The sequence below is a fragment of the Symphalangus syndactylus genome, chromosome 1 (genome assembly GCF_028878055.3).
Source record: "Symphalangus syndactylus isolate Jambi chromosome 1, NHGRI_mSymSyn1-v2.1_pri, whole genome shotgun sequence".
Classification (NCBI taxonomy): Eukaryota; Metazoa; Chordata; class Mammalia; order Primates; family Hylobatidae; genus Symphalangus; species Symphalangus syndactylus.
In genome coordinates this window covers 75,297,224-75,309,244 of record NC_072423.2, presented here as the reverse complement: position 1 = coordinate 75,309,244, position 12,021 = coordinate 75,297,224, and the positions used below count along the sequence as shown (strand labels likewise).

Genomic DNA, 12,021 nt, shown 5'->3' with positions numbered 1-12,021 from the left:
ATAAATAAACCATTTATGGTGAAATGGTTTTGAACAAGGGTGGCAATATAATTCAGTAGGGGAGAAATGGTGCTGGGACAAGTGGATATCCATATACAAAATAATAAAGTTGGATCCCTACTTCACTGCAGGCTTGAACTCCTGGGCTAAAGCGATCTTCCCACCTCCATCTCCCAAAGTGCTGGGATTACAGGTACATGCCACCACACCTGGCCTAAAACTCTAAAATTCTTATAGGAAAATATACAAGTAAATCTTTATGACTTAAAAAAAAAAAAAAAAAAGAAATATTAACCAACTAAAATGATCTTCATACTTTGGTCAATTTTGCAGAGCAAAAAATTTAAATAAATAAATAGATCTTCAAAAAAAAAAAAAAAATCTTTATGACTTTGGCTTAGGTAATGGTTTCTTAGATACAACACCAAAAGCACAAGTAACAAAAGAAAAAAATAGAAACATTGGATGTCATTAAAATGTAAAACTTTTGTGATACAAATGATACACAGTAGTTGAAAAGACAACACACGGCCGGGCGTGGTGGCTCACGCTTGTAATCCCAGCACTTTGGGAGGCCGAGGCGGGCGGATCACGAGGTCAGGAGATCGAGACCACGGTGAAACCCCATCTCTACTAAAAATACAAAAAATTAGCCGGGCGTGGTGGCGGGCGCCTGTAGTCCCAGCTACTCGGAGAGGCTGAGGCAGGAGAATGGCGTGAACCCGGGAGGCGGAGCTTGCAGTGAGCCGAGATTGCGCCACTGCACTCCAGCCTGGGCAACAAAGCGAGACTCCGTCTCAAAAAAAAAAAAAAAAAGAGAAGACAACACACAGAATGAGAGAAAATATTTGCAAATAATGTATCTGACAAGGGTCTTGAGCCCAGAATATATAAAGAATTCTTACAACTCAACAATAAAAAGATAAGCCAATTTTAAAATGAGCATAGGTTCTGGGTTGGGCGTGGTGGCTCACACCTGTAATTCCAGTGCTTTGAGAGGCCAAGGCAGGACGATCACTTGAGACCAGGAGTTCAAGACCAGCCTGGGCAATATAGTGAGACCCCCATCACTATAAAGAATTTAAAAATTTTAAAAATTAGCCGAGTGTGGTGGCACGCACCTGTAGTCCTAGCTACTCAGGAGGCTGAGGCAGGAGGATCGTGTTGGCCCAGGAGTTCAAGGCTGCAGTGAGCTATGATAGAGCAACTGCACTCCAGCCTGGGCAACAGAGCGAGACTCTTGTCTAAAACAAACACACACACACACAAAAGAGCACTGGTTTTCAATAGGTATTTCCCCAAAGATATACAATAAGCTAACCAGACATGGTGGTGCATGCCTATAGTCCCAGCTACTTGGGAGGCTGAGGTGGCAGGATTGCTTGAGTCCAGGAAGTTGAGGTTGCCGTTAGCCATGATTGCACCACTGCACTCCAGCCTGGGTGACAGAGCAAGATCCTGTCTCAGAAAAAAACAAAAACAAAACATACATACACACACACACACACACACGCATGCACGCACGCACTAAGCACATAAAAAGATGCTCAGCATCATTAGCTATTAGGGAAATGCAAATCATAACCACTCCACAAAGGTGCTACAATAAAAAGGAAAGATAAGTGTTGGTGAGGCTATAGGGAAATTAGAACCCTCATACACAGCTGGTGGGAATGTAAAATAGTGCAGCCACTTTAGAAAACACTTCAGCAGTTCCTCAAAATGTTAAACACAGAGTTGCCATATGGCCCAGCAATTCCACTCCTAGGTATATACAAAAGAAAAATTAAGAGATACATCCAGGGTTGTCTGTAGCAGCTCACACCTGTAACCCCAGAACTTTGTGGGACCAAGGCAGGAGGATCACTTGAGGACAAGAGTTCAAGACTAACCTGGGCAACATAATGAGATCCTGTCTCCACACACAAAAAAATTTTTTAATTAGCCAGGTATGGTGGCACACACCTGTAGTCCTAGCTACTTGGGAGGCCAAGGTGAGAGGATCATTTGGGCCCAGGAGTTCAAGGTTACAATGAACAATGATTGCACCACTGCCTGTGTGCACAGGCAGTAAACAAACCTGTGTAACACAGTTTATCTCTTAAAAAACAAAGATACATCCACACACTAAAACTTGAATATTCATAGCAGTATTATCTACCATAGCCAAAAATATAAATAACTCAAATATCCACCAACCAATAAATGGATAAATAAAATGTGGTATGCCCGTTCAGTGGAATATTATTTGATCAAGGAATGAAATACTGGATATGTTACAACACACAGGAACCATGAAAACATTATGCTCAATGAAAGAAGTCAGACACAAAAGACAATGTATGATTCCATTCATATTAAACGTCCAGAACAAGCATGTAGAGAGAAAGTAAACTGCCTAGGGTTTGTAGGGAGAGAGAATAGGAAATGACTTCTAAAGGGTATGGAGTTTCCTTCTAAAGTAATGAAAATGTTCTAAAATTAGATTGTGGTGATGGTTGCACAAGTCTGTCGATATGCCAAAACCACTCAATTGTACCCTTAAATGGGTAAATTTTATAATATATGAATCATATATCTCAATAAAACTGTTTTTTAAAAAAAGATCTAACAGAGAATCCATCTTAGATTTATACTAATAAGAGGTCCAGAAAGAAAACAGGACATTATACATAATTATATATTATATAAAAATATGTTATATAAAATGTATATGTTATATATGTATGTATGTTAGGTCAAGATATATATATGACAAAAAACAAAACAGGGCATTTCCTAGTCTTTGGCTCAAAACCGATCCCCAAAAGACTCACAAGATACTAAACAGAATGAATGAAAAGACCAACACTAGACTCAACAGTTTAAATTCCACAATACCAAGGCTAATTAGATGATACTAAAAGTTTCCAGAGAGAAGATATAACAAAGTTACCTATAAAGAATAAGAGACTGGCATCAGACTTCTTATTGGCAATATGGAATGCTATTAGATAATAGAGAAATGTCTCCAAAGTTCTGAGGGAAAAGAATTTAACATAGAATTCTGTATTCAGGCAAACCATCAGTCAGGTGAAAGGTGAGAATAAATACATTTTCAAGACATGCAGGACCCAGAAAGCTTACTTTCCACACAGGCTTTCTCAGGAAGTTACTTGAGGGCATGTTGGGACAAAATGAGGGTTACTGTTAAAAACAACAAGATATGAAATCCAAGAAACAGTGGAACCAACTTGGGAAAGTAATGATGGAAAGTCACCATAAGACAGCTTGCATCAGACCTAGATTGCAATCAGTTAAGTCTGGAAACATCAAGACTGAAGGCTCCATTTGGGAGGAAAAATACATTAAGTACTTAAAACAATATAAGGTGCTAATGATTGATGATACAAGGTAAAGAAAGATAATGAGAAACTCAAGAAAAACAAAATCATTCAAGAAGGGAAATGTAATCATAGTACCTATGTGACTATACAGTCAACAGCCAACAATATTTATATAATCATTATAATATAAACATGATTTATTGCCAGTTTTAGAATATACCTGTAAATAAAGCATTAGAAGATTCAAACAGAGTTACAAAACAGAGAAATAAGGTTAGTAATTACCTATAGTGCACTCACGTGCCAGGCATTGCTCTAAATACTTTACACCTAATCCTCACAATACTCGCACAGTATGGTTATTATCCCTACTTTACAGATGAGGAAATTGAGGCATTGAGAGATTAACTAACTTGCCCAAGGTCATACAACCAGTAAGTGGCAAAACTGGATCCAAATTCAGATAGCCTGGTTCCAGAGTTCATACTCTTAACCATTATACTATGCAGCCTCTCAGAATATAGATGTTATCAACCTTGACAATATAAAAGTAAAAGTACAGGTAACACTCCGTTCCCCACAGATTTTGATGCAGCCCATCAGAATTCCAAAAGTAGCCCATCAGAATGCCAAAAGTAGAAAAATTTGAGGGCGGTACTCATAAACGCAAGGGAAAAAACTGATTTCTTCACTTTCTATGATGTTAATCATGGTAGATGCACATGATCTCCCAAGACTGGAACCCAAACAAACCCTCTCTTCGATTCCCTAAAGAAATGCACTGTTCTTAAAACTCACTTATAGTCTGTCTCATTGCTAAAAAAATAAAAATAAAATAAACTTTAAAAGGAAAGGAGACTATTAATATTCTCCACTTACATCAGGAATAAAGAGATAGTATCTCTAGTTGATAGAACAAAATAGAAAGCCTTAAATATATTGAAGAAATTGAAAAAATGACCAAGAGATAAACTCAAAACTGTGATACAAGTGTGGCAGGGCAGGAGTGGGAAGGATGACATGATGAGCTATGACCTTATCTGTTATAGCAGAAAGGCAATTTTAGATATATAACATCTAAAACTGATAAGAAACAGTAGTACAAGCATATTATTTAGGCATATGGCTAAAAGTTACTAACAGAAGTAAAAATATAAGAGTTAGATTAAAAGTGGTTTTCCCAGGGTAATAGAATGAGTAGGGAGAATTAGATCAAGGGATTCATTTTTTCACTATGTATCATTCTAATAATTTAATAATTTATTACTCTGATGAAAAAAAGAGAACATTTGACACCTAATAGTTGGTTTCTTTCTTTAAAACTGCCTAGAACTAGAAGAAAATTTTGAGCTCACCTAGCCAGCCAATTCACTTTACAGTTTATATGTGGCAGAGTATATTTTCCACAGATGGCCACACCATTATATCCCATCCACATGTTCAGCTTACAACATGACACTGTCACTCCTCCAACAGAGGTAGGGCCTATGTTCCCTCCACTTAAATCCAGGTGGACCCACAGAAGAGATCATATAGCAGGACCACAGAGACACACACATATATACACAGAGAGAGGGAAAGGGAGAGAGGGAGGGAGATGGGGATAGAGAAGGGAGGAAGGGGAAGAGAAGTCAGGAAGAGACGTATACCTGAAGAATCTTCCCAGCCCAGGTATTAGACTTTATCAGTGAACCTTCAGATTTTCAATGTCCAATACAGTGGCCACTAGTCATATGCAGCTATGCAGCTAATGAAATTGAAATTGAATTAAATTTAAAATCAGATTTTCAGTCATATTAGTCACATTTCAAGTACTTGGTAGCCACGTATGGCTAGATTCTACTGTATTGCACAGGGTAGATGTAGATCTTTTCCATCATCGCAGAAAGCTCTATCTATAGTGCTGTTTCAGATAATTCCACCCCCACCACCTTCAAGCCGCCCTGCTAATGCCACGTGGAACAGAGATGAACTCTTCCACAGAGCCCTGCTCAGAATGCAAATTCGTGAGCAAAGTGTTGTTTCCACCCACTGGTTTTTGGGGTGGTTTGCCACACAGCCATAGTAAGAGGAACACATGGAAACTAAAGATCAGAATGTGAAATAATCTGCTAGAGTTTGGGAGTCCACAAAACCAGGTGAAGAGTGGAACTAATCACATTTCATTTCAACACTCAATAAATGTTTGTAAATAAACCAACAAGAAAATCCTCAATATTTGAGCCCTAGATCTTTTCATTTTTTTTTTTTTTTTTTTTTGAGACGGAGTCTTGCACTGTCGCCCAGACTGAAGTGCAGTGGCACGATCTCACCTCACTGCAAGCTCCGCCTCCTGGGTCCATGCCATTCTCCTGCCTCAGTCTCCCGAGTAGCTGGGACTACAGGTGCCCGCCACCATGCCCGGCTAATTTTTTATATTTTTAGTAGAGACAGGGTTTCACCATGTTAGCCAGGATGGTCTCGATCTCCTGACCTTGAGAACCGCCTGCCTCGGCCTCCCAAAGTGCTGGGATTACAGGCTTGAGCTACCACGCCCGGCTGAACCCTAGATCTTTTCTAACCCCAAGTAGTCTATCATCCACCAGGAAAGCTGTGTCCACTACTCCAGAAAAAAGTTTGATGTTTTCTGGCTCTGAAGCAACAACAGGAATATCAGAAATGTCAGCATCCATGAATTTGTGACTGAAAATACATCCTAGCTGATTTTGTTTACTAGAATCACCATTTGAGTTAGGTGAAGCTCCATTTGCTTTTCCAGTTTTTTTACACTGATATAGTACTCTTTACATTTTGAAGTATTTTTTTTTTTTACAATTTTTTTTTTTGAGACAGAGTCTTGCTCTGTCGCCCAGGTGGGAGTGCAGTGGCACGATCTCAGCTCACTGCAACCTCCGCCTCCTGGGTTCAAGTGATTCTCCTGCCTCAGCCTCCCAAGTAGCTGGGATTACAAGCATGCACCGCCATGCCCAGATAATTTTTATAATTGTAATTTTTTAAATTTTTTTAATTGGCCAGGCACGGTGGCTCACACCTGTAATCCCAGCACTTGGGAGGCCAAGGCGGCAGATTCCTTGAGCTCAGAAGTTTGATACCAGCCTTGGCAGATCGCCTGAGCTCAGAAGTTTGAGACCAGCCTTGGCAACATGGCAAAACCCCGTCTCTACCAAAAATACAAAGTAAATTAGTCAGGCATGGTGCCGTGTGCCTGTAGTCCCAGCTACACCAGAGGCTGAGATGGGAGGATCGCTGGAGCCTGGGAAGTCAAGGCTATAGTAAGCTGTAATAGAGCCAAACAATTTTTAAAGAGTCAAACAAACAAAAAAACCTTTGCAATTATCTACCCATATTAACCAAAAGCTTTCTCTTTTAAATACTCCCTTTAAAAGCAAGGTATTTTAAATAAAGTACAATTTTTTTTTTTTTTTTTTTTTGAGACAGGGTCTTGCTCTGTCACCCAGGCTTCAGCGCAGTGGTACAATCATAGCTCACTGCAGCCTCAACCTCCTGGGCTCAAATGATCCTCCTGCCTCAGCCTCCCAAGTAGCTGAGACTACAGGTGTACATGATCATGCCCAGCTAATTTTTAAAAAACTATTTGTTGTAGAGACAGGGTCTCACTGTGATTCCCAGGCTGGTCTGAAACTCCTGGGCTCAAGTGATCCTCCTGCCTCAATCTCTCAAAGTGCTGGGATTATGAGGCATGAGCCACTGCGCCTGGCCAAAGTAAAATTTTTAATTACTTGAACTAATGCAAGTTATAGAGTTGAAGAGTCAAGAATATAATTTGGAATTTAAGAGAATTTCCATCTAAACATGAATGCAGCAAATGTTATGAGACTTTATTTTGAATAATGAATAATGAAGCTACATTGAAACAACCGGGAAGGTACCACAGACTCCTCATCTGACCATAGCCCAAAACTGGGCTTCATGTGCAGACACAAAATTTCCAGCCAACACAAGCCTAAGCAGGCGTGCCTTATTAAGATTTCCACATACAAAATTAGGTGATTAAAGAATTAGTGTTAATTTTTAAACTGTAAAATTGGTCTAATAGCTATGTTGGTAAAGAGTTCTCTTTTAGAGATACATATTAGAATTATCAACAAAACAGTATCAAGGGATTTGCTTGAAATTAAAACAGAGCTGGGAGTGGATAGTGTAGGAGGGTATAGATAAAATAAGAGTAGCCATGAGGTAGTGACTGCAGTAACTATTCATGGATGGTTCATTATATTCTTCTCCTTTTATAAATGAAAATGTCCACAGCAAAAAAGTTAAAAACTGAACAACAAACACACTTCTCTAGTTAAATGTTTTGGTTGAAATGCAAAGTTAGGGTTATCAGAATACGAAATGGGGGCAAGTAGAATTCCAACTATTAGCGAGAAGGACCAAAATGTCAGAAATAAGCACAAAATGCTTCTGATGTATAAAAACAATTGTCACTCTAGCACATATACACAATTACTCTCAAGTGAGGGTTACAGTCATGTTAGCTGACTCATACTTTACACAGAATGCTAATGTGTGTGGTTACTGAATTTCTGAGTGCACAGCCTGCAACTAGAAAGGAAGCTAATCAGGAGTTCAATACCAGCCTGGTAACTTAGCCACATTACTTACTCTTACTTTTCTCCGCAGAAAAATGAGAGTGGTGGCTACATTAAGAGGCCTGCCTTGATGACTGGAAGAGATAAAACTGCGAAGTATCTTGGAAGCAGATTCTCCAATCCCAGCCAACAACTTGCCTGCAACATTGTGGGAGACCCTGAGCCACAGCCACCTGGCTAAACTGCTCCCACTTTCCAGTCCCTCAGAAACTGCATGAAATAATACATGTTTATTGCACTAAGTTGCTATGTTTTGGGGTAATTTGTTACATAGCAATAGACAACTATACATCATTCTTAGGGTAACGATTTATCTATTATTTGACCAGCTAATTATTTTTCTAAATACAGTCATTGAACCTCTTTGCTATGTTAATTAGATTACACAGATTAAATCATCTGAATAGAGTGCTCATCACCTTGTAATGACAAGTTTATACAACAGGATATTATACTCAGTATTGAACTTCTTGAATCTAACCTTGCCTATATATATGATTGCTATGAGGGTAAAAATCCAGACCTGTGTGTCATGATTCAGTACCTCAGGCCCTGACCCAATACTCAGGTCTTACTCTATATGATATATGCACTCTATATCTGTATATAAACATAATGTTTCTGCTCTACAATATATTTCAATATTAATAAAAGTACCCTTAGCCCTACCTGAATGAGGCATTTGCTCACATCACTAGCACAGAGCGCTTTGTTACAGCTCAGTGATGCTGGAAGCCATGTCAGGAACATCAAGATGGCTAGAGTAAGCACAGCAACATAGTGTAACTTCATGTTTCTTCAAAGAAGATGATCAGTAACTCCCAGGAAGCTAAACAAACAAACACACACAACTTTAATTCAAAGGCAAGTGCTAGGGTAAAAACAAATATAAAAATGAGAAACAAAACATAAACTAAGACTCATTGTTTGTGTCAATATACTTTTTCTTTCTTTTTTAGAGTCTTGCTCTGTTGCCCAGGCTGAAGTACAGTGGTGTGACCATAGCTCACTGCAGCCTTCAATTCCTGGGTTCAAGTGATCCTCCCACCTCAGCCTCCCAGTTATCCGGGACTACAGACAATACCACCATGCATGGCCTTCAAAAAACTTTTGAGTGATCATTTAAAGATCATTCTCAATGAAAGATTATATAAACATTCAAAAATAAACAATAATTTTATATAATAATGGCTTCATAGCCATCTTCAAGGACCTAGAACACTACAGTTCTCAGACTACCCAGAAATGGTGACTGTGAAAGTACAGTATATCTAAACCCTCAGTAACTTGAGAGTATATCAGGCAAATAACTAGTTTCAATACTGCACTGCTACTATTCAGCTTTAGTTTTAGGTCCATTGTTCAACTTTAAGCCCATATAAAACTATTAATATTGTATTATAATTTTAAGATATTTAATTTTAATTCTTAGAATCAAAACAAAATTTTAAATGGAAATTATTCTAGGGTTATTTAGACAGAATAAAGCAGCTCAAAGCAAGAAGTAGAGTTCACAGAGTCACTTCTTAAATAATTGAGCAAATAACAAAAGGCTGTGTAAATTATTAATTGCATTAAGAACTCTAGGTGATTATTAGAATGTGAAGATATTCTTTTTTTTTTTTTTTTTTTTTAAGACGCTCTGTCGCCCAGGCTGGAGTGCAGTGCGCAATCTCGGCTCACTGCAACCTCCGCCTCCCGGGTTCATGCGATTCTCCTGTCTCAGCCTCCCGAGTAGCTGGAATCACAGGCGCCTATCACCACGCCCCACTAATTTTTGTATTTTTAGTAGAGACGGGGTTTCACCATGTTGGGCAGGCTGGTCTCAATCTCCTGACCTCAGGTGATCCACCCGCCTCGGCCTCCCAAAGTGTGGGATTACTGGGGTGAGCTACCGCGCCCGGCCAAGATATTCTTTTAATTCTATTAGTACCACACATTCTTCAAAGTTATTAAGAAGATACTACAGTTCAAAAAGAAGAAGGAAAAAAGACAAGCACAAACACAGTCTGACAGAGGCCAAACAGTATACATAGTTATTAAACTTTAAATACGGGAAGATATCATTTCTTCAGGTTAAAACACCTCCCTGTCAAACATAATAAATTAAAATAAATTACTGACGTAAGAGGGATAAATAGTGAGTTTATGGGGGCATTTATGATTACTCTAAACTTTTATTCTAAGTGTTACAAAGTACATTAAAGGAAAAACAATAAAAGGGTGAAAAGAATAAGGGGCTTTGGACCTGGTATGAGTCAATTTTGAAAGAGAAAACCCTGGTGATCGTTACTGAGGCTCACAAAGCATTCCCTAAAGACCGTTAGTAACCTAATTTTCTAATGTATCTAACGCCGCATACCAAGTAGGATGATTTCTGGAGCGACAAGTACATATTTGCGGAGGCCAAATAGGGTTATCTGGAAACTAATTGTCGTGGAACTAGTTTTCATCCTACAACCACGAAAACTGGGATTTCCCCCATTCCCCAACTTTTACGGTTGTCTTATGAAATGTTCCACAAATTCATCTTACTCCCGAAATTTCACCGGAAAAAGTATTCAAGTAACTACAGCCATGTCGAAATCAGGTAACAGAATTAAAGGACTTAAGGAGTTAGAAACCATCATGTATCAAAATTGTTTCTCATACATCACGCTCAGTTTCTCGTTAAGGGAGATGGCACTGACAGCGACCAGGGCAGAGCAGAGCCTCTGTAGAGCGGTGCCAGGGCCCCGAAGGAGCCGGACGCCCCGCGAGGCAGAGGCCGGTAGCGGCGCGGGGGACCGGGCACCCGGAACCACCCCCATCCCGGCTCGGCCGACGGGGGCTGCGGAGGACGCGGGCCGGCCCAAAGATGGTCTGGACCGAGGAGGCGCAGAGATGCTGCCGGCTCCCGGCGTCCGGCCTGTGCGCCTGCGCCCAGCACCCCCACTTTGTCCTCCGCGCAGTCGGGCCCAGGCTTCTCCCGGCCCCCGCGAAGCTCGCCGCGGCCCCGGGCCTCTAGAGGGCCGAGCTCGGCGCCCGGCCCCTTCCCGGCCAAGAGGCTGCACAACCCCCCAGCCGCTCCCGCTCACCCTGCGCCGCGGTCCCGCGAAGTGGCCCACCCCTAGATCCCCGCCGGGTAGGCAGAGCCCGGGGAGCGCTGCGGCGGCTTTGAGTGCGAGGCCAGGCCGCGCCTCCCGCCGTCCCCGCAGCGCAGCGCCCGCGAGCCTCGGGCACCTTAAAGAGACAGGCCCGCCCGCCGCCCTCCTCCCGGCTCCTTGCTCCCCGCCCCAGCTCCCCTCTTCCCCTCCGCTCTTGCTGGGGTCCACAGCCGCCAGCTCCCGCCAGGAGGCGTCTCTCACTCCCCTGGCGCTCAGGTCAGCGCGCACGCCCCCATCTCGGCCCTGCCCACTCCCCGCCCCTCCGACACGCCACGCCCCCGCCGCATCCCCGGTTTCGCCCCTCCCTCGTGCCACGCCTCCACAGCGGTCTCCCGCCCGCCTGCCGGCCCTCAGGCCACGCCCCCAGGCGCACCCACCCCGGCTGCTCAGCGCGATTTCCCTTCGCGCTTCTCCGCACCGGGATCCCCAGTCCCTCAGGTTCCGACAGACCCTCCTGTCAGGCCCATTCTCCGGGCCCCCTCAGTTGCAGTGTTAAGATCAACAGTGTTAAGATTAAAGCCTTGTGATGTGCTAGCCACTACGCTGAGGATATGCGGTGTGGTAAAATTCCTCAGGACTCCTCACAGCTGCCCTGTAAGGAAGCGGCCATGGCCGAGTTCTAGGGATGCGAGGCCGAGGCTCGGGGCGCTGAGTAGCCTAGCGCGTCGCCGAGGAGAGCTGGCACGTGAACCCTTGTCGTTTGCCTTCAGAGGTAGGATTTATATAAAATGCGCGTTTCCCAGATCTACCTCAGACCTCCTGAATAAGGATCTCCGAGGGTGGAGCTTTCGAACTTCGTTCATCAATTCGATAAAACTTGCCAGGCTCCTTGTGAGTGGCTGGCGCTGAGCTCTGCATCGGGAGGGAGCGCCGTGGATCCGGGCGCGGAGGTTGCGCAGCCTAGGTAGAAGGTGCGCGGTTAGCACGTAGGTTAAA

At 42.3% G+C, this 12,021-nt stretch overlaps 1 protein-coding gene across 3 annotated transcripts in view; it reads right to left on the bottom strand.

Annotated features, from left to right (window-relative positions):
- TWSG1 (twisted gastrulation BMP signaling modulator 1) overlaps positions 1-11,345 on the bottom strand; it is a 115,864-nt gene extending 104,519 nt beyond the window's left edge. The window contains exons 1-2 of one of the 3 annotated variants that reach the window (XM_055238436.2): positions 11,017-11,345; positions 8,609-8,768 (exon numbers count right to left, since the gene is read on the bottom strand). In XM_055238436.2, the coding sequence (XP_055094411.1) occupies positions 8,609-8,731 (123 nt within the window). In that variant the 5' untranslated portion in view covers positions 8,732-8,768; positions 11,017-11,345. The remainder of the gene's footprint in view (positions 1-8,608; positions 8,769-11,016) is intronic. The other 2 variants (XM_063641146.1, XM_055238417.2) reach the window with 2 other exon arrangements.
- Between the last annotated feature and the right edge of the window lie 676 nt (positions 11,346-12,021).